Below are 24,309 nucleotides of genomic sequence, written 5' to 3'. Positions count from 1 at the left end.
ACAAAAAAATATGAGTTATAAGTTAAAATGCTACTTCAAGTGACATATGAAATATGAAGAAGAAGAAAAATCTATAAATTAAAGATGAGTATTTTTACTAAACATTTCGTCCAAGTGGTTCTAAATACTTCATTTTATAAACTAATCAAATAAATGAACTAGACAAGTGTTAGATGAACTAGTGAAGTGTTATATACTTTCTAATACATTCTGTTTACTTAATTAAAATTTATTGAAAAATATAAAAGAAAGATTCATTAAATAACATGCATCACCCATTATTTTTGTGATTCCGATAAATTAAATTTCAACCATAGAAAGAAGGTTGTTCAAAAAATAACTAGTGAAACACACCATTATTTACAACCTAACATGGTGAATTAATCTTCATTTAATTTATTATCAGCTCACATCTAGTTACACAACTAATTTCGATAATTACTTAACTTTCGCATAGCTTCGTAAGTCGTAACAGAGTTACAAAGCCTCGTACCGAACATGTTATGCTTCATGATGTTCAATGTAAATTAATGCTCGAGAGACCCCCAATAGCTTACAAGCCTAATGTTGGCCCCAAAAGATACGATATACCTGAAAAATTACTTGAAATCTCTTTTTTTTTATGAGTATCTGAAATCTCAAATGAATGCTCATTGCTAAAATAAAGAGGCTAGCTAGTTTTCGACTAGTTGTTTGTGATATTAATACAAGGGACGACAAACAAAACTTGGAAGAAGCCATGAATCAAAACAATTTATTTTGATTGAACATGCAGCTTCAAGTGGGTTTGAGATCAAGCACATCACCAACTAATACTAAACTACATTGGAATACATATCTACGAGGAATTAATAAGAAATATGCCCAAATCAAAGGAATAATTAAGGAGAGTTGCAATTTTTAGCACTACATTGAGGAAGCAGAAGAATTGATCAACTTGATCGTCAATTGTAGCTCCCCAGACTCAACCCCACGAAGCCTTAACCAGACATTTTGTACCACTTCACCATTAACGCAATTGATGCTGCTTTCACGTGCAAGACAATTTTCACTATCAGGCGTGACCTTCCTCAATGTTGTCTCACCAGAAAAAACCTTTAAAATATCTCTTAATCTAGATGCAGAGATTAATGGCTGAAGGTTGATGCAAGTATTTCCCATCTTGTCATCAGCTTTCCAAAGATCTTTATCAAATACTTCCTATCAAAAAAAGCAACTTGTAATTCAAATATTAACCTTAAACTCAGCATTTCAAATATTTCACCTGAATAACAACACATTGTAATAAAATACATGCAACTGAGTTCCATTGAAGTTTATGAACTAGTAAAGGCTGAAGAAAAAAAGAACGATGATGCATAATTGACCACTAATTGAAGAAATACCACTTAGCAATGTGGTAATGATTATCTGACACAGCACACTGACTGTAGCCAAAACTCACCAGAATATTTTCCTTTTAGGTCATCTTAAGAATTATTCCATTCAAATAACTTCCAAATTGATACATAGAAGGAAATATGTAAAGGTCTGATATGTTAACTGACAAGCACTATGTTTTCAATCTCAAGGTCAAATATATTTTTTTTCCAGAAACAAAATGAATCGTCAACAAAGTATATATTTACAGATGCATAAAAATATGAGGAAACTCACCAAATTTAGAACTCGCAAAGGTTCTGTTTCTGTCAGAATGAAATTCAGCTCTTCATTCCAAACAGGATTCAAGCAACAATTAATGACCTTGGTCTTCGCTGTCTGATACATTATATTATAATGAATCATTTCAACGTTTAAAAATGCTACAAATGTTGATATAAAGCTGAAATGATAGTCCAAGTTACCTGATTACCCAGCTTGACAACAACATAAGGGTCACTGCTCTTGAAATCACGTATCACTAATTTCTTCCCTTGCACAATTTTGACTTTTAGTAGCCTCAATTGTTCACCCATTATACTTCTAAAAATATGCAGCTAAGAAAAAAAAAAGAATAGACTATGAATCTTCCGCAGGAGAAACACTAGTAAAGAAAGGAACATGCAGAGAAAAGTAAGAAAGCTAATTTAGCATGCCCACCCAACATGAACTAAACGAAAGAAAGAAAAAATAAGAATTTTTAATTAACATGTTTATAAATTAAAATTGAGAATAGAGTGGAAAGACAGTCAATACCGAGGATGTAATTCAATTGATTATTGAAGCATACAAGTTGTTGAATATTCCCGATCCTTGGTAACACAAAACCAATTAAACAAGGGAAATGAATGGTATTGGTAGGAGCAAGTGCGAAGTGAAGTAATGATCTTAAGAAAAGGGTTTTTGTTTTATGAGATAAAATAATGAAAAGGAAAGTGGAGTCAATAACAAAGAGATGTGTTGCTGCTAAATGTTTCATCTGACTCAGCATCAGCAATTGGCATCCTCGAATTTAATGACATTGGAACATCCTCGTCCACCGACTGTTGCAGGTAACAACACAGAGCCTTTTGGTATTTTCAGTTGGGTGCAATTGCAAACGACAGGAGGCGGTCATTTGTGATGAACTTTGTTCGCCGCAGGATTGACCGTTGACCAGATTTGGTGTGTACAAAATCCAAATCTAAGTGGACAAACGTGTATGGTGTACTTGTTGACTCCGACAACGCTCTTTCTTTTTGAAAACATAACTGCATCTGCATGCATGGAATCCTAATTCCATTTTAGAACATTCAAATCACGTCATTTCTTACTGCTTTTTACTACCATTCACATTTCATAATGTTGAAAAAAGTTTAAAACTGTTTGCAATTTTGGTTTTGTATATATATAATTTCACCCACCAATACATGATTCGGGTGTGAACGAAAAGTACAGTACTACACAGCCGCCGTAGAAATGTGTGAATGAAGAATCAAAAAGTAAACGGCCACCCTTCTTTATAAGATTTGCTATGTTGGTATACTACACCAAAACATGACGCAGAAATTGCAAACGAGAATCATGCCAACAAAAAAAATATTATTATTGTACAAACTCATTTAGGCATCTTACTTCCTATGTCTTAAGCACATCTAAATCAGGAAGCAAAATGTTTAATTTAATAGTGTAAAAAGTACAACTAGACCTATAACTTGAAGGGGTAAAGAGGTTGTTTATTTGTTACTACCTTCTAATATTTATTGATATTTTTTATTCTATTAAGATTTAAATATGTTTTTAATCCTTTAAATATAAGGTAATTTTGATTTAAGTCTCTCAAATTTAAAATCATTATTTTTAGTCATTATAATTTCAAAAAAAAAAAATTTCTTTATACTCAAATTTTATCATGAAATCTGTAAAATATTGACGCATAAAATTTACCTATTAGTATCTTTATTAGTGAAAATATCACATTAAACCAACTGATATTGCATATCTATTTCAATTTGTCAATTTCAAATATATTATTAGTGAATTGAGAAATTAAAACAAGATTTTTAAAAATTATAAAGAATAAAAATAATAATTTTAAATTTGAGAGAGAAAAAAAATTTATCCTAAACTTAAAAGACTAAATATTTAAGCCTTCTGTTAAAATTACATTGATGAAAATAATATTTGAATTTATAACATTGTACATATTACTTTAACTCTTTATCACATGACTAGTTAATATCTATTGATATTTATGTATTAAGGATTAATGGATGGAAATATTGAAGTATTGTATTTGGACTAAAACGTCCTTATTTAATAGTATCCTATATTCAAATTCTCATTACTATCATGATATGAATTAAATAACCTTTTTAAAATTCTTAAGAGATCAAAAACAAGAAGAAGAAAAAAAACAAAAAATTAGCCCTCATTCTTAGTCGGATCTAGCTCTCGACTATTTAACGGTGGAAACATGGGTGATTATACCGTACACCATTCTTACATTATTTCAAGCATCAAATATTTGTAACTTCTATTTTAAGTCTCTAGCTTAAAAATATTTTATACCTATAAAATGAAGGTGCATGATCGCAAATATTTGTAACTTCTATTTTAAGTCGGCGAACATATATGAACCAACCTCAGATGGTGAAAGCCTAACACGTGAAGAATGTGTTTCATCACGTTGGAAAAATGTGGAATTCAGTCTCCACCTAAAATCTCAAGTGATTCCTCAAACGGACAAAAACCAAAATTATCTTATCTTGGGGTTTTTACTCAATTCTCTTCTTTCTAGACTCTGGATAATAAAACTTGCGTAAAAACATGAATTTTGGGTGATTTATCAAACATTTTGCACTCTAAACCGTTTTCGGTGTAACTGATTTAATATAAATTAAGCACAGGATGGTAAAGTCAGGTTTTTCAATTGTATCCGGTGAAGTACAAATATGCTGAAGTCCTAAAGATACATATGCAATTATCCCCACGTATATCTGTACACATTGTTGATTTCCCGAGTCAAGTATATCAATTGTGTTGGAGGGATGAACGACACCTACACAAATCATATGCTAAACCTATCTCCTGAACTAATAAAAGGTCATTTAGCAGGAACATAGTCCTAAAAAAACCACAAGTGTCTACATTTTTTATCCTTATAAACATGGGGATGACTGCTGTTATTTTATACTTTCTACATGGTGGCTACAAGACATGCTAAGCATATTTATTAGTATGTTAATAACTAAAGATTTTCAATTTGGCAGTCATCATTCACGCTGACACCTGTACTTGTACCACAGCATCCACTCCGCTGCAATCTTGACAGACAAATAACAGCTTAACAGCTCAGTATTGTTTCCCTGAGCTTTTCTTCCCCGTCCTACGCTTCCATTTACACTGCATCAATCAATCTCAAATTATGAGCTTCAAACAAATACTTAAAAAACAAGTGTGTTGCAACGGCTTAGTTATTTACCAGAGGCACATCATCAGAAATCTCAGCTATTGTGTCATTATCATCAGGAGTTTTTGATGGCTCTACATGTAATTTCTCCATTTCTATAGGACTACTGACAGCATCGCTGTTATCTCGATGCCCTTCAGAATCTGATTCTTCTTCTCCATTAATATTTTTCCTCAAAGCTCCACTTGTTTCATCCACTTCTCTCTCTTCTGAACTACCTTGTGGGACACTCGCTCTATCTTCAGAAAGTCTCTCACTATAATCCTGCTTCTCTTCATCTGATTCTTCTGTATATAGAAAGTTCTTCTCTTTCTTTAGCCTCTTCCCTCTGGAGACTGATTTCATACTTTTGTTAGACTTCTTCTCCTTTGTCATGATCTCACTGAACCCTCCAGTAAATTCCTCCTCTGAATCACCTTGAAAAGAAAAATTGTTTAAAAAAAAACAAGAGGAAACAAAAATGAAGCCCAAGTCCTAACACAAAATGAGCAATTAATTGAAGCAAAAAATATTATAGGTATAATATTTGTTTCCAAACCAAATTAGCAAATTTAAAATTCAACCATGTCATGTCTTTTTAAATATATTACCCGAGTACATTGCATCAGCTTTAAAGGTCGTGGTCTCTTCAGGATTTGATGTCTCTGAGGTCTCTTTGGCATCCTCTTGATGGAAATTATTTTTTGATGCACGTTTTATAGGTTTGCTGGGAGATTGTTTACCATTGATTCTAGAAGGCAAAATTCTACAAATTATATTAAATAGAACATAAAGCAAAATCACAGATGTGCAATAGGGGTCCCAGACTCTTTCACTCACATTTTTTTTGTCCTTTTATTTGCTGAGCCACTAGAACCTTTATGCTTTTGCCCAGCACTACAAAGCATGAAAGTAGTCAAGAAAATCAGTACATAAAATGGAGACCACCCACTCGATGGGGTACAAGCTCATTTTAATAAGCTAGTATATAGACAATTCAACAATTCCGCTAAAGCATACAACATGTATTCAACTCAACTTTTTTGTTTTCTAAATGTTGTAACCATTTTCTTACTATATATATATATATATATATATATATATATATAGGAAAATATATTATCATTCTGGTACAACTAAAATAAAAAACATATATGTCAAGGGGATACTTACGCTTCAAGTGAAGAGAATTTTATCTTCTGGAAAGAAATTTAAAAAAGAAATGCATCAGATATTCAGATTTTAATGGTAACTATTATTTTATTGGAAATAGATAACGTAAAAATACTTCAGAGTAAGGAAGAGCAGTGAAGGAAAACCAGAAACCTTAATAGATTTGCGGCCCTTGTCAATAAGCTCCCAACGTTCCTTTTCCAATCGGAGTATTTCTACGTCTCCATCATCATATAATATCTTCCACATGACATGACACAGTAAAATTGTTTCAGGATTGTAAGCAAAACATAATAGATAGCAGGAAGAAAAACATAGTTCCAAATTCTAAGTGCAAGTTCAGCATAATTCAGCTTACCACATGCTTCCCTTTCAAAGGGTCATAGGATTTAATGGTGCCTCCATAAAATCTACAGAACATCAAAACACCAACATGAGAAATTTAATTAGAAATTTTGTGAAAGCAAAAGAATTAATAATAAATTTAGAAGGCATACAGAAGCATGACAGACAAAGAGCAAGATAGACTGTAACATAAACTAATGCTAACAGATGCAGCATGAAAAACCAAGAAATATAAGAACAGCATGCAAAAAGAGCAGCTGAATTTGCAATGGAACTATGGAACTCATCTTCAAAAATATGCTCAAAAAGGTTTAAATTAAATTCTTTTCACGTGCTCCATAATAATGGCCAAAAGCCCAAAACTAATTTACTTTGCTTCAGCAACTAATCCCTATAAAATTTATCATTAGCACTTACTTTTTATCCATAGGCCACCAAACTTTGATTCTGCAACCAATTAGATCTTCAGTATCAATTTCACCTTCCTTTGTTGTGCACCGCACATGGTCAATCAAATCAAACTATGTTATCCACATGATTTGTATGAACACATTTTAGACAAGGTGGGTAGGAAAAGGGGGTTGGGGGGAAGCATAAAAGATCCACACATGACAGATTCTACTAACATATCAAGACATAAACCGCTTAAACATTCACTAAGAAGGCTAGTAAATAGAGCTTACCTTGGCCAATCCTGCAATACTTTTTCTTTTCCCCTTTTTAGTGGACCCTGTGGAAGACTTGTAATTGTTACTTACAGTCTTATCACTTAGTTTTATACTATCAGGACTCTGCAATGGAGGCAAAAAATAATAAGCAGAAATCTACAACATTGATCTATTATATCCTGCATTAACATAAATACAGTTGACAGTAAGATTGTAATTTGTACCATCATGCCTTGCTCATCAGGTTTGTTCGACTCGTCATTATAGTAACTGTCAGAACCCTTAACTTTTTGCTTTAACGAGGATAATAACAAATCTTTCTCACTGCCTTTGTCCAAATTTCTCTGCAGGGTTTTGCTATCTGCATCAGGGTTAACTTCATCCAGCAGTAATTTGGATTGAGGGGAGACATCTCCAGAAGCTCTTCGAGAAGCCTTTGATATACTAGTTGATAATCTCAATTTCCCGTGAGCAGGGGAAGACCGCCTGCGTTTAGGCACTGGAACAGGTGTTGTTTCTCCAGGTTTTCTCTTTTTACCCGTTGCAGACTCTGGATCCTTCAGTGCTTTCTTACTCAAGGAATGTTCATGACCATTACTTGGCTCAAAATTAACAGATGTCCCCAAGTTATCCAAGTTAACTTGTTTGACTATATTTAAGACGTCAAAACCATTTTCAGTCTTTTTTGTTTCAGTTGGCACAAACTTCTTCCGTTTCACCTTTTTGCCACTGGTTCCCTGAGATTTTATGTGCTTTAACATCTTTTGCAGAGGTATTTCATTTCCTTCATTTTCATCATCCTTTAAAGCTTCATCCTTGGCTGATTGGAACGGAACCTGACATAAGAAAAAAGTTATATAGCTCAAGATTTAAAAAAACAACCAATGTTTACACGTCACTTTCCCACTGCATTGAACATACCATTTCTAGTTCAAGAGATTCAAAGTGAGGCAAGACACTTTCATCAGCCAACCAGCTCTTCACTTCAGTTACCTGTCAATTATTTCAGAGGCATTAATAAGCACTATTTTTAATTAAAAGTAATCCAAGATCTAAATAAAAGTTAAAAATAATAATACTGTTAACTGATTCAAGAAAAAGATGACTTCATTAACTGAGATTTGCTTTAGGTTACTCAGAGTAATCTAGATTTTTTTATTGTAGGGAGGTTGTTAGGATATATAGAATAAAGGGAGATAGAGTAGTTATTATTAGTTAGCATTTAGGGTTTAGAGTGGTTGGTTAATTAGAGCGATATCATGGCTCAGGCCCATCATATCTATAAATAGGAGGATACTAGCGTGAAGTGGGAGAAAGGGGTGGGAGGGTTCAGATTAGTAAACCTATGTGGGAATAGAGCAGTGGCTCTGGTGAATAAGGGGAAACCTTTGGAGGAGAGATTATCTAGTTAATAAAACTGTTCATTCCTTCTTTTCAATTTCTGCCTTCCTAACAGAGGTAATATCATTAAACTCTGTACAAATCCAACTTCATTGCCTGTTCGGTAAAAGAGCCTACATTAAACCACCCTAATCACATCCATCAAGCCAATAAGATGCTTAATTGGTAGGAAATGTTTTTACTGTAACAAAATCACCCAAGCCTCATGCAAATTTAATTAATCAAATACCATATGTTGAGTCAAAGTATCAAGTCTACAACTTATGGTTCATAAATTTCAAATGATTTAACAAAATATAAAATTAGTATATTAAGTTAATAGGCTGCAAGCAACTTAGCTGTTATGAAACAGTCTCAATTGGAAAGGGCTTAGTGCATATGGAAGTAACTACAAAATTTGACCAAAAATAAGGAGCATACCACAGTGCCATCTCCTTCATTCTCAGATGCTTTGTATAACATTGAAGGTAGAGAAACCAAACGGGACAATCCTTGCAAATCAACATCCTTCTGCACTAAGTGTTTGGTTATTGCTAAACCAAGGTCACATATTGCATGAGAATTCTGGACATTCATTGATAACAGATGTAAGATTTCAGTCACTTATCACTTTGACTTTCGCAATTTTTAAGATATCAGGGACAAAAATAATTTAATTTCAACCTTTGATTTTGATGTGTCAACCATATCTTCAGAATGCTTGATACTCATAAAGATAGAAGTGATATTAGATATAACTTCCTTCTCTTTGTCAGTAATCACTTCTGACTTGACATCTTCATCTCTTTGCAGTAGCATTGACAGTATCAAGTGCAACCGCCTGAAAATTCAGAACAAAATATAAATTTAGGAGTATTTATTTCTAACCTTTTACATTTTGAGGTTTGATAAATGTGTAGGCATAGGCATTGTACTGGTAGCAATCCTCATTCATATTTCAAATCAGCATCAATAACATGTATTTGAGAAGTACAACAAATTGGTAAAACAGACACATGTAGGTATCAAACCAAAACAATATAAGAAAAAGTGAGGAAACTTTAAGAAAATGTTCAGACAAGTTATATCTACAACAAGTTAACAAGGAGACCCTTAAAAGCAAAAAGACTTAATTGCACATACAAGAACAATGCAGATTTTAAACCTGTAGCACCTGACACTGTGATTCTTACAAGCTTACCAAAGTATGTGAAATAATACAGTGCAGTTAAGTATATGCATAAAGGCAAACTTTTTAGAAGGCCTCAATTTAATAAGCATGTAGCATTCTTAATATATTTCTAATTTAAACAGTAGAGATTCAAATATTAGCATTTCATACATTAATGTCATAAAATCATTAAACATAACGCTAACATTTATGAATTACCAAAAGTTAACTAAAGCTCCTCCATCCCTTCTTTTCCAGGTCTCTCTTTTGAATCATTTCATCCCTTTTTTTTATAACGAAAGAATTTATTAAGAGAAGAAACAGGATAACTAAAGCTCTAGAACAAAAGACATCATAGAAAGAAAAAAAAAACAACGATCAAGAAAACATGTGCAACACAGCATGCCCATCTCTCTGTAGATCTATCAGAGACACCCTCCCAAAAAGACCATTAACTAAACACCAAAAATGAGCTAGAACAACTACTCAATTCCAAATGAACTCGAAAGAAGACTGCTTTGCAGAGAAGATTCTAGCATCTCTTTTCACACACTATGTATCCATATAATGCATCTAGTGTCTTATGTGGGTAGGATGGTACCGATAAATATCATCATATGCTCCAACATCCTTGCACTCATCAACATTGGGACATGAATTGTGAGCAAGTGCATGAACTAGGTATGGAAGAATGTATTCAGGGTAAGTGGCTGAGGAATTTGCATCTGATTGCACAGAAAGTTGGCGTGCCTTCGACTGGTGGAGCAATTGAATAATGTCAGCCAGGTTCTGTTTATCCTGCATTAACCGAAAGGGGTCATCACAGAAACACAAAAATGATGTTAAGCAAAGAAAATTTACAATTGCAAACAAGACAATGAATCAACAACTTACCTCCGCAAACACCTCTGGCTTAGATCCAAATATGTTGAATAAGAAAGCACAAGAATATTTGGCATCCAAAATGCGATCTTTGATATATTGGTGAATTTTGCTTAAGAAAATCTTCTTAGCTTGAGGGAAAGAAATCTACAAAACTCAAGAAAACCATGAGAAGCAATTATTCCCACATTTAAATGAAAATTTTAACAAATTAATTCCTCCTTTTAAATATGAATATAGTTTTTATCTCGATAATAATACAATGAAAAACCAATATATGCTCAAGAAGAAATTAAGTAAACAAAAGACACAGCCTACCTCAGACACCCTTAAAGTTAAGTAGAAAAGATCAACAGCTATCTTTTGATCCCAAAGTCTTGACAAATGAAGAACTGCCTTTGCAGAAGCAAGCTTCAAATGGGCCTTATCAACTGAACTGCAAGTAAGCATGAATGAGTACATGGTATTTAAACCCACAGTCCAATTTTAAATTTTAAATTTCAAATTAATTAATAAAATATAACTCTGAAGCTGATATACTTTGATTTTATATCCTTTGATATTTCACCATATGATAAAACATTCCTAAGGATATCCAGAAGACTGTCAATATTCGGACGAACATGAGCATCTTTGACTGGCAAGTAGCTCTTTACAAATGTTTTAATGCCATATATCTGTAGAAACAAAATGGGGGAGGGGGGTAGGCACAGAGAGAACATGTCAAAAAAGAAGCCAACTTGCAAGCATTTTCTTAACTAACAAATCTCAACAACCTAAAGTATCTTAAACAGAGTTGAATATTCTTCCTACTAACCTTCAACATACAAAGATCACTTTTATCATCCCAAGATGCTCTTGCATGATCTTCTTTCTGAAACAGAAAGGCATACATTTAGATGAAAATCAATTATTTCCATGCTTATTTCATAACAAGCACACAATTCAAAGGGACTTGAAAAGCTTACACTATCAATTTTCAAAATATTATTTAGTATAAATTCTTTAATTTCATTCTCTCTGGTTTCAAAGACAGGCATTGCAATCTGCGCAATACACCCCAGAGACTGAAGTACTGCAGGCAGATGTGTTTTATCTTCCGGTTCCAGTGTATCTACAAGTTTCTGCACATAAGGTAACAAGAATCAGAATGAAGGGCAACAAAATGCACAAGGCTCCCATCTAATGGGGTTTGGAGAGGGTAGATGTAGGCAGCCTTATCCCTGCAAGCAGAGGGAGGCTGCCTCCAGGATTGGAACGTGAGACCACCAGTCCACGTCACAACAGAGCAATATTACTGTTGCACCAAGGCTCATTCTCTGACAAAAATCAGAATAATGAAACATGTGCTTAAAATAAATGAATCTACTAAATGAAACCTTGTATAGAACAGAAAGAGACTTGAGGCCATCATCCTTTGTTATTGCAGCCAGTGCATGGACAGCATACTTTGCATGCCTTCGACTGCCTTCTAAACATAGTCTCTCTAATATAAGGTCCACAGAACTGAATGAAAAACCGAGATAGTAAGAAAACTATACAAGGAAATGCATTTAAAAGGTTAACAATTTTAACAGTACCACCTTGATGTGACTGCAAGCTGTTCACGAATAGTACCACCAGCCTTTGCTAAAATATTCAGAACACCCTCCTTAATTGTATCATTATTATCTTTCAGTAAATTAACCAGCTCCTCCTCACTGCCACGTAGGAGCAATGGACTGAAACGAGCAATTATCTGCAATTTATCACAAGTTACCCAGAAGTTAAAAATTATTATTCTAGCATTCTTAATTTTCATGTCCATAGTGACTCAAGCCATGCCTGATACCACTGCTTCATAGCAGAATTAAATAACATTAAATTATTGGATAAAGATACTAAAAAAACAATGTGTCGTAACTCAGGACACTAAATGAAAACCATTCTTGGGCCCTCTCCTATCAGCTTAAAAAACATTCTATTCTATCAGCTTAAACAATTAGGATTAATTGGTTCTATGGCATGGTATTAAAGCCTCTCCATATGAGCTTGAAGGGCTTTCACAAATCCTAGGCATTCTTCTAACAACTTAAGCTTGTGGAATGTGTAGGCACTTAACAGACACAATCGCTCTGCAGCCAGCAAATTCCAATTAACCAGCATCAGGCAAAAACATAAAATTTTGCTTGCATTGCAAACATTATTAGCAAAAGCTGTGAAGTATTTGTTTATAATTCATAGACAATCATTAAATAGCAGTACAAAAAACAAAGACGAATGACAAGTTCTTACCACCAATATATTCATGCAAGATTGTGCACACTGAGCATTTTCTGCAGATTTTTGAGGTACTGTTTCCAAAAGAATTGTTTTTACATGCTCCTTGTTAAACAGCAAATATGAGCACTTTACGGAGAAGGTATTCAGAAATTCGTACAGACGATGTTTTTCTCCAAGTATTTTAAGCAAATCATCCTGCAGACAAAACATAAACAAATTTTTAAAATCAGTAAACAAGAAACTACAAGCTACAGCTTCTGTCTTTCTCTACAAATAAATAAATAAATAAATAAGACAATGTTTGTAGAACCACAACAATGAGATTATCTTGTAACTGTTGAAACTTGTAACATTGATCCTTATCATAGACCCCTAAAAGTAAATATCTGTTTTAAATTATGTTACTGAGTTTATGCAGCTTCAGAACAAAAGATACATATACAGATATATCAACATCAAATTCTGAAGCTCGTTAAACATTTTAACTGTTCATCTTTAAGTGTAGTTTAGCTAGATGCCAGAAGAGCGGTTATGTTGGTTGTGACATCAGTTAAAGATTTGATTAAAATGAATTTACATTATGTAATGCAGATTAGCACTAGATTACTATGTTGACAATAGCTACTACCCACAGGCAGAGTGAATGAATAACAAATCCGATTCATAGCCAAAATAAACACAAAAGGCATAGTCTATAAGCAATACAATCAATAGTAGCAATTAATGACAATGCTGGAAAAGGATTGAAATCAGACATATTCAAGGAGATTATGATCACACAAATTCATGACAAGTAAGCAAGTGATATGTATCACAGGAATTGAGCATCAAGTCCAAAGATCTAATTCTCGTATTTTCAAAGTTTGATGCACATACAGTTTGTAGCAATGATTGCACAAATAAGTACCCCCAATAACATATCTATCAGCTATTGATTATTTTACCCGGTGGGCACGGGCTTGATGGAGGCTAGTATTTGGATCAACAAGATTTGTCAAAATCTTCCAGATATTAGCATCTTTTAATTGATCCAGAATCTGGAAACTCTCTTCGGCTTTTATGTGGTCAGCAAATGAACGAGACATTACTCTAAAACAGAAAAGAATCTTCTTTTGGACCTCGGGAATATCTTTATCCTGCATATAAATGAGAATCAAATCCTTTTTCTCATCAAATTTCCTTTAAGAATTCATCTTTCCAATATCTGATGTCAAATACCTGACTCATCTGCCTCAACAATATATACTTCTGCATCTCTTGCTGTAGCCTGCTACCAAAGAGGTATAGTTAAAAGGGAACGTTTATTGCTCACTGATGTTGAGACACCAGAGTAGTATATAAGCCATCAGCCCAGCACAGAAATCAACCGAGCTTACCTTTGTTTCTGCTCCAGTATCTTTTCAAGAGCCTTTATCTCCACTTTAGCAAATCCAGAGAAAATCCCAATCCAATGTTTAACAATATCACTGATTGAAAATTCTACAGGAAATAGGGACCCACATAGAACAGATTCAATTATATCAGATCTGCAAAAAAGAAATGGAAAGGAGAAACACCAACGATTAGAACACCTCTAATGCTATTAAAAAAAATAAGATAGAAAAACCAATTTTGTACTTGAAAAAGTATGCAGAAACTGGATAAAGTGAAGCTATTGAGTAATTAACAAAAAACCCAAGGCAACAAACTACAACATGAAAAACATTGACCTTGTGTAACACTAAATTAGACTGGCCTTAGGTATTCTGTGACCTAGTGTAGCAAGGATTTTCAGAATCACAAGATCTTTTCTTAAAAGGCATAATATTTTTTTAATGAACATTAAAAAACAACAAAAATCCAATATATAATCAATAAGAAAACACAGAATATATACTAAAGATTTCTTTTTAATTCACTGTTGCATAAAATTTATGCATACGCAGATTTTCAAATCCAAATAGACAAACCATTAAAAAGTTTGATTTTCATAAATCACTAATACTAAAATAAGGGTCATACTCTTTTACTGATTTCCCAATTTTAAACTCACAGTAGATCGAATTTAAACGCATACTAATATATACTAATATAATATGACAAAAATTGAGTTTTATACTTCATCAACTATACTTTTTGTTTGTGAATTTGAGATTCAAATTCATGTTTGGGATGAGGGAAATACATTTAATAAATATTACTGAGGATGACCAGCATGACATATAATGGTTAAAAATATAATGTACAATCATTTTAAATATTTTTCCATCATTGTTGTTGCTATAACATTGTGAGATTGGTATGAAGAAACTGCGAAGTATATAGACCAATTGAAAATTATTTTATGTATAGGACTAGATTATATAATCCAGAGACTATACATGACAATCATTTTCAATTTGTTCCCTAAAATCATATTGTAAGGCCAACAAACAGTTTTATAACAATATATAGTGATGAGCAAATTGAAAACAATACTGTCAAAAACAAAACAAATTGAAAACAATTGTACGAATGGGACTAGATATATAAAGCAAAAAACCATATAGGAACAAATTTGAAATTGAGAATCATGTATAAGGACAAAAAATATATTTCAACCATATATAAACATAACTCAGCCCACCCTTAAAAAAAAGGAAATTTGTGTATGGATCATTATTTAAAATGTTAATTATTCCCTCTGCTTTCTCTAGGTGAAAAATTGCTTGCATAGAAAAAATGGATTGATAAATTAATGCTAACATATAATTTGCACATGGTATGATAATTAATCAGTACTCATCTTAAGTGGCAAAATTCATCAATTTTCAACTAGAATCTGGGGGAGTTGAACTTTACAGTACATAACATTAGTTGGATTGAATAAATATTTTATTTCACTTAATACAAATGAGTCATTTCTTTTAGTAGATAGTTCAACTCAATTTTCTGAACGTGTTTTCACTTGGCTACTAAAATAAGGTTTCGAAAAAAGGGGTCCATTCTTACTTTATTGTTAACACAAAAAAAATATATTAAAGAATAATATGATCATGATGCAAGTAAGGGCGAAGGTAATAAAGAATACAGCACAAGTGTTTCACCGGAAATCTTTGTCATAACAACATCTAAGGATCTTCCCAGGAATCCAGTTGTATTCATCAGGATTGACAGTGTCACTGCTCTTCTCACAAACAACTCTATACACTTCAGCTAATCTCTCCATAGTATACTTTTTAACAAGAAGCTGCAAATTCAAAGTAAAATGATGAATTGAGATACTGTAGTTAAAATTATCAAACAGTTAAGATATAGAAACAAAGACAAAAATTTAGAGGTATACATACAGATTTATCACGAAGCCGTTCCGCAACAAGTTTCACAGTTTCAAGTGGAACAGCATTTAGGGCATGACATGCCACATCACAGATAACAGCCACGACTTGCTTTCGAACATTTTCATCAAAATCCCGCAATCGCTCACCAAGGGCAGCTAAGTTTGATTCAATTAAAATCAGCAAGTAAAGGACAAGGAAACAAAGAAACTTTAGACTGACTGAATGAACATCTGCCTAATGCACTCACATATTATTTGAGGAGCTTCAGCTCTGAAAGGATTTAACAGCAGACAATTCTTTACATGCTCAAGGACAGACATGCGGACATCAACAACTCTATCGGTCAACCTCTTCAAAAATTCTGAAAATATAGGTTGAAATGCTTCAGGGATGGAAGATCCAGGGAGAGAAATTATGTCGCCAACCAAGTTCATAGTTTTCAAACGGATTTCCAGCTGGTCAGTCTACAAATTTCCAAATTACAAGTGAGAATCTAGACATAAATTTTACTATAAAGAAAATAAATGGCACAGCTGAAAAAAGGTATAGGCCATCAAGGTGCGCATTCAAACCCCAATTATGACTTTCAAAATTAATTAATTATGAATTATGAATATGAATTTAATTTTAGATTAATTTTTATTTGAACATTTCTATATGCATTATAAATTTCATAATGGTGCTCATTCTGCTGTAGCAGTTTTGGGGTCAGTTAATCCACAGTCCACACCATTATCTGGGATTGATAACTATGCTTGTCAATTGGAGTGGCCATTTTAAGCTGTTAGAGTGGTTAACTAATTGGCTGTTATTTAGAGAGACAAAAAAGGTAGCGGGAGGCAGTTAGTTGGTTATCCTGTTGTGGATGGAGGAGAGACCTGGTCTCGGATCCCCAGAATCTTCTGTGATAAACTTCCTTCTTTGTAATTTGGGTTTCCCTGATCCAGAGAAGTGTTATGTTCAATAAAATTCTTTTTTCTTTTTCCTGTTAATTCCAATTACCCGAACTAGTATCTATCACTCTATCATCAGTCAGGAAAGACAATAAAATTAATAATTACCAGTAGCTCTCCAGTCACATAAGGGAGGACTCCAAACAGGATCTGAGGAGCACAGCAATATAGATCATAGATAACTCCATGGTATTCCACTTGACTGTTCACCGGCTTGTTAGACATTAATGATAGCAAAAACTGTTTGATGCTGGGTTCAAGTTTTCCCACACATTGCTGTATGACATTCATAGCAAGCCTCCTTGCAGCCATATTAATACCCTGGAATTAAAATTCAACATCATCAAGTTTCTCGAGTAATATTAGATCAGCAAGAGAATCAGCTATATGCCTTTTACGGGAAAATGAATTAATGAAATTAGTACTTACTTTTTTTTCACGACCTAATTTAGACAGTAGAATAGATAATAGATCCTCACGGACATCCTCACTCTCTTCTAAGAGAACCACCATTATAGTTTGCATGGATGACAGAACACTTTCAGTATGATCATCTCTAAGCATGAAACAAAATATATAGGCACCATATATTAATACAAAGAGGAATAAATATAGAAAATTAGACAAACAAGAAAATGGTGAATTTGTATCTTCTAAATTCTCACCTCAGTATCTAACACTTAAAAGTTCCAACAACAACAATAATCAAGTTTAATCCAACTATGTGGAGACCATTTATATTGCAAAACATCACTTGAAAACCATTTCTCATTATTTGATGACAGGCAAAAAGAAAAAAAGGATCCAGAATATATATATATATAGCAAATTATCAAGTTTGAAATCTTGGAAGTGAAGAGCAAAAGCTTCCAAGAGGAAATTCGTATTTATTACTCTTAAAATTAGCGCACACATCTCATAAATCAATAAAAATTTTATGATAAACAAACCTGGCAACCGCAAAGAAAATATGGAACATTTCATTCACCAGATCATAACATTCAAGATCCAACATCACAACACATGATCTATATTTTGCAAGAGTCTCCAATATAACAACCCTCCGGCTAAAAGATGGACCATTGATATCGCTTAGGCCACTAAAAGTGGCCACAATCAACTGAAAGATATCCTGCAAGGAGTCCACCGAAGATCAGGACAAAGGATAATCATAAATTGCGTTCCATACTTTTATTTTGGCTGAAAATAACGGAAATTATTGTACTTTTAAGTAGTAATGAAGATGAAGAACTATAATTAGATAATCTTGGTAAATGAAAGGCACCTTTAGAATTGCATCACTGTAGGGAGCTTCAGGTGCAGTGATCCGAGTTATCTCACAAACACATGTTGCAACTAGAAGCTTGATGTCCCTATCCTGGTGCTTCAGCAATTCTGGCTTAACAATTGCATTAAAAAAAGGCTTCATTGACTCCAATGTTGAAGTCGAAGGTGACTGGTCCAACTCAGCAAGGCATGTGGTTGCTTGCTGCATTTGGAAAAAACATTTTGAGAGATGTGAGGATTAGCATTTAACTTAACGAAATTAAAAGCCCAGAAGCTTTACAGTTATCTTCTCAAGACTATATCCATATGAACAACTTAACAGTAGTGTTTGAACCTGTGTCCAATCCCACATTCACAAATCACAGTCTAATATATGTTCTCTCATCTTTTTTGAATAAAAAACTTTCTAGTTTATCTCATAATCCAACTCAAGTAAAGAAGCCCTTCAATCTCAAATGTAAATGTGACAAAGGGCCCTAATTTTCCTTCCTATTTTCCACTTCTCTCTTTCCATTCCATTCTCAACCACAGACATGAATGTTGCAATTTTCGGTATCTTATCCAGAATATAAGCAGCTTATTATTAATAAACTACAGCACAAGATAATTAAACGCCCGGTTTAAAAGGTTTTCCTATGTTAGCACACAAATTGAAAACACCTCCACAACCATTCAAAAGTTGCCCTAACTCGAAAGATTCGTGCCAAGCATGCTCCAAATCAACATAAATCTTTCTAACCTCAAACATAGTAAACCTACTCATTGTTGTTCGGAGTCAAAGAGCATAAGGTGCAATAAATTTGGCGGAAGCAAAGCCGACCAAATTGAAGACGTTAGAGCTAAATCCTATTTTCCAAAAACACAAATCAGCTTAAAGGGAAAATTGAGACTTCATTTTCTCTTTTCTTCCCCTAGGCGACCCAGCAGCAAGCAAACAGAGAGTAACGGATATAACCAACAGAAAAGAGAAAACAAATTGCTCAATTGGAAAAGGCAAAGGAAAAAAAATGAGGAGGCATTGAAAGGGAGAATTGGGGAATTGGAAGAAAAATGCAAAACCTTCAAGAGCTTGACGAGAGCGTCTTTGGATGAGGGAAGGGTCTCGAGCTTGGATCCCAGCTCCTTGAGTTGCAAGTGAGGCTTCTGAGCCATAATTCCTCTCTCGATTAGACGCTGCCGTTTCGGTGCTCTTTCATGGACTTTCACGAAGAAAAGAAAAAGAGAAGAAAAGAGGGTTTTGGTTTTGGTTTTGTTTTTGTTTTTGTTTTTGTTTCTGGCTTGGCTCCGATGTTTATGTTTATGTTTATGTTTATGTTTATGTTTATGTTTGCGTTTTGTTCTGTCTAGTGTCTACTCCACTCACTCGCTTGCGATTTTCGAACACCGAACCGGGCTTTACTCCGAAATCCCCCCATATTTTTTCACCTCCTTTTTTATTTTCTTTTTTATTAAATATACAATAACCTTAATTTTACACGCATGCGGCGTACGCGTACGGGATATTTATTTTATTTTAAGTGTCACTCTTTCTTTAAGATATTTAATATTTTCCGACTACCCTTTCATGTGCCAGCCGATTATAAATCCATCTTTGCTAGTTTTTTTTTCCTTAATTTATGAAAATCAAACTCACTTTTATTAAAGAAGAGTTTTATTTAAAACAATTTTTTCGATAAAAAAAATATATATATATTCTTGTGGTCTAGAAAAAATAATATATATATATATATATACACACAAAAACAATTGAGCTATAATTTTTTAGTTATAACTTTCATGTTCCGTAGTATAATTTATTTTAAAAAAATAATTATTATTTGCTTTTTCAAAAATTCTTTAGAAAAAGTAGAAAAGATAAATTCATATTTTAAAACTTAACTATTTTATATTCTTATAACTATTACGAATTTTTATTTCAACCTCTAAAAAAAACAAAAAAAAAAATTAATGGTCACCAAAATCAGATTTCATTGAAATTAACAAACATCAAATTTTCATATCAAATAAGATGAAATATAGTTACATTGTCTACAAATTGAAAGTGTGTTTCAAAAAATATTAAAAAATATATATAAGTTTACTTACTAACTTATGAGTTAGTTTTATCAAAATAATTTTTTTCAATATAAAAAATTATTTTTTTTTTATAATTTACTTGAAACTTTTTTTATTCTTTTAATTTAAAAGTTATTTTCATTCTCTTATTATCGTTATAAATTTTATTTTCGTGTTATTTTTAATATTTATCACTAGTTTATTATCTAATTCAATTCAATAGAATCTCTTATAAATTTTTTATTAGTTTACAAATTAATTTTATCAAACACAATAAAACTTTCATTTGTTAATCATGCTCATTATTCTCGAAAATTAAATAAAAGGAAAAATAATTAGATATATTTAATGGAACCTATAATTTTCTTCATTTTTTCATGCGTCAATAACTAAAATAAAAAATAAAAGAGAGGGATTGAGAAAGAGAAATATTAATGCATATGAAAAAAGAAAAAAAAATGATTGATCACTATCAACAAATCTATTAAAATTTAAAACCTTAAAAATATCTATTATTGTTGTTGTGGAAAGATATGTTTTTATATCTCTTATTTCAAGTTTTTTTATGTGATTCATACATTTAGTTGGAAAAAAAAAATAAAAGGAAAGGAAAGAAGAAAAAAATTGTGTTTTCCTTATTTGGCTAGTACATAATGTAACACTAAGTTCAGGTGATTTGTGAAAAAAAAAATTTCCAGGAGTCTAATTGATCTTAAGCGGGAAAGTGTATAATATTTCTTTTGAAAGTTGAGCCTCGTAATATCAATTTCTCAAAGACCTTAGAGAGAGAAACTCTAATTATTATTTCCTTTTTCCTTCTAGGTTTCTTGGGAGTGTGAGATTCGTAGTTAGGAGTGTCGAATTTGAAGCTTGTGCTAAGAATCAGAGGATTGGGACAGTGTGGAGCTTGGAAGCTTGGAGTTTTTCTTTCTTCTCCTTCTCTTTCTTGGTTGCTTAGGGTTTGAGGTAAGGGAGGTTAGGATGATTTGGTCATTGATTTGATGACTTCTTGTTGTTGTTTTTATTGAATGTGAACATGTATGTGGCTGAACTCGAATTAAATGAGATGAAGATGAGTTTTTGGTGTTTTCACCTATGAAGGTGATTTTGATGAATGATGCAAACTTGGTTGTATATGTGTTGTTCCTTGATAATTTTGAGTGTTACATGATGTGTATGAACTGTTAGGTGCTTTACATGTGTTGGGTCTTATTTTCTTCAGGAGCTTGGGACAAAATTCATGATCTACATTGTGCAAAAATCATGATCACGTTGGGCATGAAGTTGAGTGCAGTTTTAACCTAAGGCCTTTATCTTGATCATGCCAAGCACGTGATCAGTGGGGTCGGGTGTGAGGAGAGAGACTTTCTAGTTAGGATGGCATTAGACGTTGTTTGAATGGCGTCGAGCATGAAAACCTTATGAGGTCTCTAACTTGGTGGCACCAAGCCCCCAATTGGGTGGCATCGAGCATGATTAAGTTAGAGGGTCCCTATTGGACGATGCCATTGAGAGAGAATCAAGCAAAGACTCTCTACCTAAGATGAGGTCAGGCGTGGATTTTTGTCACGTCAGGTGTGAGGTTCCATGGGATTTCCACCTCAATCACGTTGTGTGTGATTTAGATAGTGGTCGGGCGTGGGTGAGACAAATAGCTCTCTACCTCAATATCACCAAGCGCGAGGTAAGTTGCGTCGAACAAAGAATGCTTGAATAATGAAGGGTGATTTGGAATGTTGTATGATGGACATGAGTAAATGTGTGAGTTCTATTGCATGTTGTATTGGGTGTATTGATTGTTCTATATATGTTGATTGGACATGACATATATAGATGATTGTATGGCATTGGATGATGTTTAGCATATGTATGATGTATGATGTATGAGTTTGGAAAGTATTTATATGTTATGTATGGATGATGTTATTGTTGATATCTATATGCATTGACTATATGTAATGTGTATAGATGATGTATGCATGAGGTGTGGATGTTGAGCATGCAATAAGGCATGTTAGCTAACTTAGAACTTGAGGAAAGACAAAAGTTATTTAGGAAAAAAAACTGAAAATCCCACATAAGAAATCTTAGAATAATATTTGAGTAGGCCACTGTTAGAAAACCCTTTTTGAGTGGGTGTTTCTCTTGGAGTAGGTTTTGAGGTATTAATGCTTTCTCTAGGTCCTTAGTTAGTGGTGAACAAGACAGGAGATCAAGGGCTACAACCCTTGAACAAGTACCTAAAAAAGTTGTGTGGTTCCTTGAGGATAATCAGTAGGTGAACTCCATATGTGATTTGATAATGCATGTCAAGATCGTGGTAATCCTATACTCAGTTATACTATTTCCTTACAGTGAAACTGGTTTCTCATAGTGTAAATGATAAGACCCGAGAAATCAAAGGAGAGATTGATATCTTATTTTGCTGTAATCAAGCCAATGCTTCGGTGTGAAAATGAATGGTTTGGTTTAATAGGATAAAAATTACTTAGACTGCTTGTGTTGTTAGGAGATCTCCGTATGTGAATGCATGATGAGGCACTAGTTGATATGTTTGCATATGATGTGGGTTGAGGTGTGTTCATATGCAGTGTTGATGTCTTGTGTGACATGATTTGTATGAGATACATGTTTGTTTGGAGTGTTGTAGCTTTCATGTATGATTGTGGTGTGATGTTGTACATTATAGGATTATTTTCTATATACATGCATGTTTTTTAACTCTAACACCCTTTTTGTTTTTATGGTGGTTTGGACTACAATGATCATACGTTATATATGATAATAGATAAAGGTTAGATATGAGGAGTTGTTTGTTGGTAGGGACATGATCTTTTGTGGATGATGGTGCTACTACATGTAACTTGTATAGTTGTCCTTGACCAATATTAGGATATAGAATTATTTGAGATTATTGTACACATGTATGTGACTTGTTTATATCACTTCAGATGTTTTACTTCTATATTCATGTTATATGTATATATGTATGTTGTCGTTCTTCTTTTAATCTTGTATGTCTTTGTAATTTAGTTTTTACTACTAATGATAGTGATTACATTTTGTGTAGTGACTATGACAAATTGTTACACATAAATAAAAAAAGGAAAAAACATTTTAATAGAGTTGTGTGTGTTTGATTTAATATTATATTATCTAAAATCATGATAATAAAAAAAACAACTTTAACTTTTAAATAATGTGTATATACCTATTTTTTAAAACTCTTTACAGTATTATATTCCTTAAGTTGTGTCTATTATATATTTTTATCAATAAAAATTACAATAATAACAAAATAGTTTAAACTTAAGATTTTTTTATATATATTATCTAAATTTGATATTACTATCCTGATTTTAATAGTTAACTGTATCTAACGAATGATTAATATTCATGGCTTATTATGCAGCATGATCCAATTCCAAAATAAGTTACAAATTGTGCAAGATTTTATACTAGTAGGCACATTTAATATTTTTTCCTTCGTATTTTAATTTTTACCTTTATTTATTTAAGATTTTATACCTTTATTTTAGTAATTTATTTATTACTAAAATTACTAACATATGTAATTTAAATAAGTAAAAATTTGGATAATTACAATACTTTAGGGACTAAAATTATACAATTGCGATATTTTAGGAACTAAAATTATACAATTGTGATACTTTAGGAAATAAAATTGTTTAATTAAAAATTAAAAGATAAAAAATGTACAATTACGTTACTTAAGACTAAAATTGTTCAATTAAAAATTGACACACTAAAATAGCACATCTATTATTCTCTAGGAACTAAAAATACATTTAAGTTTTATAATTATTGTAATCAAAATGTTATAAATGTGTTTATTAACTTATCTAAACTATAAAATATAATTGTTTTTATATTATAAAATTGTTTTTCCTTCATAAATTATTTGGATTCTCACTCCTTTCGTCTATTTTTTGTTTTTATAGAAAAACATAGTTAAAATATGATT

General features: G+C 32.7%; 2 protein-coding genes across 7 annotated transcripts; both read right to left on the bottom strand.

Annotated features, from left to right (window-relative positions):
• Positions 1 to 678: 678 nt before the first annotated feature.
• Positions 679 to 2,726, bottom strand: LOC109811404 (protein C2-DOMAIN ABA-RELATED 11). Its single transcript, XM_020375159.3, has 4 exons — positions 2,176 to 2,726; positions 1,845 to 1,976; positions 1,657 to 1,758; positions 679 to 1,200 (listed from the first exon to the last, which is right to left on the bottom strand). The coding sequence occupies exons 2-4, from the start codon at positions 1,953 to 1,955 to the stop codon at positions 907 to 909; spliced, it is 507 nt and encodes a 168-aa protein (XP_020230748.1). The 5' UTR covers positions 1,956 to 1,976; positions 2,176 to 2,726; the 3' UTR covers positions 679 to 906.
• Positions 2,727 to 4,309: 1,583 nt separating this feature from the next.
• Positions 4,310 to 19,589, bottom strand: LOC109811339 (sister chromatid cohesion protein PDS5 homolog A). Of its 6 annotated transcripts, none has more exons than XM_029273978.2 (33): positions 19,329 to 19,589; positions 18,268 to 18,471; positions 17,933 to 18,114; positions 17,412 to 17,538; positions 17,091 to 17,303; positions 16,277 to 16,493; positions 16,039 to 16,184; positions 15,796 to 15,938; positions 14,107 to 14,256; positions 13,949 to 13,997; positions 13,675 to 13,866; positions 12,743 to 12,925; positions 12,052 to 12,206; positions 11,848 to 11,974; positions 11,437 to 11,592; positions 11,286 to 11,342; positions 11,009 to 11,145; positions 10,787 to 10,904; positions 10,481 to 10,615; positions 10,188 to 10,384; positions 9,100 to 9,256; positions 8,857 to 9,000; positions 7,957 to 8,028; positions 7,260 to 7,871; positions 7,051 to 7,158; positions 6,785 to 6,888; positions 6,381 to 6,432; positions 6,176 to 6,262; positions 6,023 to 6,048; positions 5,690 to 5,746; positions 5,461 to 5,615; positions 4,883 to 5,277; positions 4,310 to 4,803 (listed from the first exon to the last, which is right to left on the bottom strand). In XM_029273978.2, exons 1-33 carry the CDS (start codon positions 19,419 to 19,421, stop codon positions 4,753 to 4,755), a joined length of 5,001 nt encoding a protein of 1,666 aa, XP_029129811.1. In that variant the 5' UTR covers positions 19,422 to 19,589; the 3' UTR covers positions 4,310 to 4,752. The 6 variants fall into 6 exon arrangements, with proteins under 6 accessions (XP_029129811.1, XP_029129809.1, XP_029129810.1 ...); XM_029273976.2 differs by having other exon boundaries at positions 4,883 to 5,286; positions 19,329 to 19,588; XM_029273977.2 differs by having other exon boundaries at positions 4,883 to 5,286; positions 6,023 to 6,045; positions 19,329 to 19,588.
• Between the last annotated feature and the right edge of the window lie 4,720 nt (positions 19,590 to 24,309).

The sequence above is a fragment of the Cajanus cajan genome, chromosome 5, assembly GCF_000230855.2.
Source record: "Cajanus cajan strain Asha chromosome 5, NIPB_CcT2T_4, whole genome shotgun sequence".
In the NCBI taxonomy this organism is placed as follows: domain Eukaryota; kingdom Viridiplantae; phylum Streptophyta; class Magnoliopsida; order Fabales; family Fabaceae; genus Cajanus; species Cajanus cajan.
The sequence above is the reverse complement of the archived record's forward strand: the minus strand, read 5'-3'. Positions and strand labels throughout refer to the sequence as shown.

What these genes read in the sequence shown, in the direction of transcription:
- LOC109811404 (XM_020375159.3), bottom strand. Translation starts at nt 1,955, where the DNA reads ATGGGTGAACAATTGAGGCTACTAAAAGTCAAAATTGTGCAAGGGAAG. An exon ending in TTGTCAAGCTGGGTAATCAG is followed by an intron (nt 1,759 to 1,844) that starts GTAACTTGGACT and finishes ATAATGTATCAG; the next exon opens with ACAGCGAAGACCAAGGTCAT. An exon ending in CTTTGCGAGTTCTAAATTTG is followed by an intron (nt 1,201 to 1,656) that starts GTGAGTTTCCTC and finishes TTTTTTTGATAG; the next exon opens with GAAGTATTTGATAAAGATCT.
- LOC109811339 (XM_029273976.2), bottom strand. Translation starts at nt 19,421, where the DNA reads ATGGCTCAGAAGCCTCACTTGCAACTCAAGGAGCTGGGATCCAAGCTC. An exon ending in ATTTTCTTTGCGGTTGCCAG is followed by an intron (nt 17,539 to 17,932) that starts GTTTGTTTATCA and finishes TTTCATGCTTAG; the next exon opens with AGATGATCATACTGAAAGTG. An exon ending in ATATTTTGAAAATTGATAGT is followed by an intron (nt 11,343 to 11,436) that starts GTAAGCTTTTCA and finishes TTTCTGTTTCAG; the next exon opens with AAAGAAGATCATGCAAGAGC.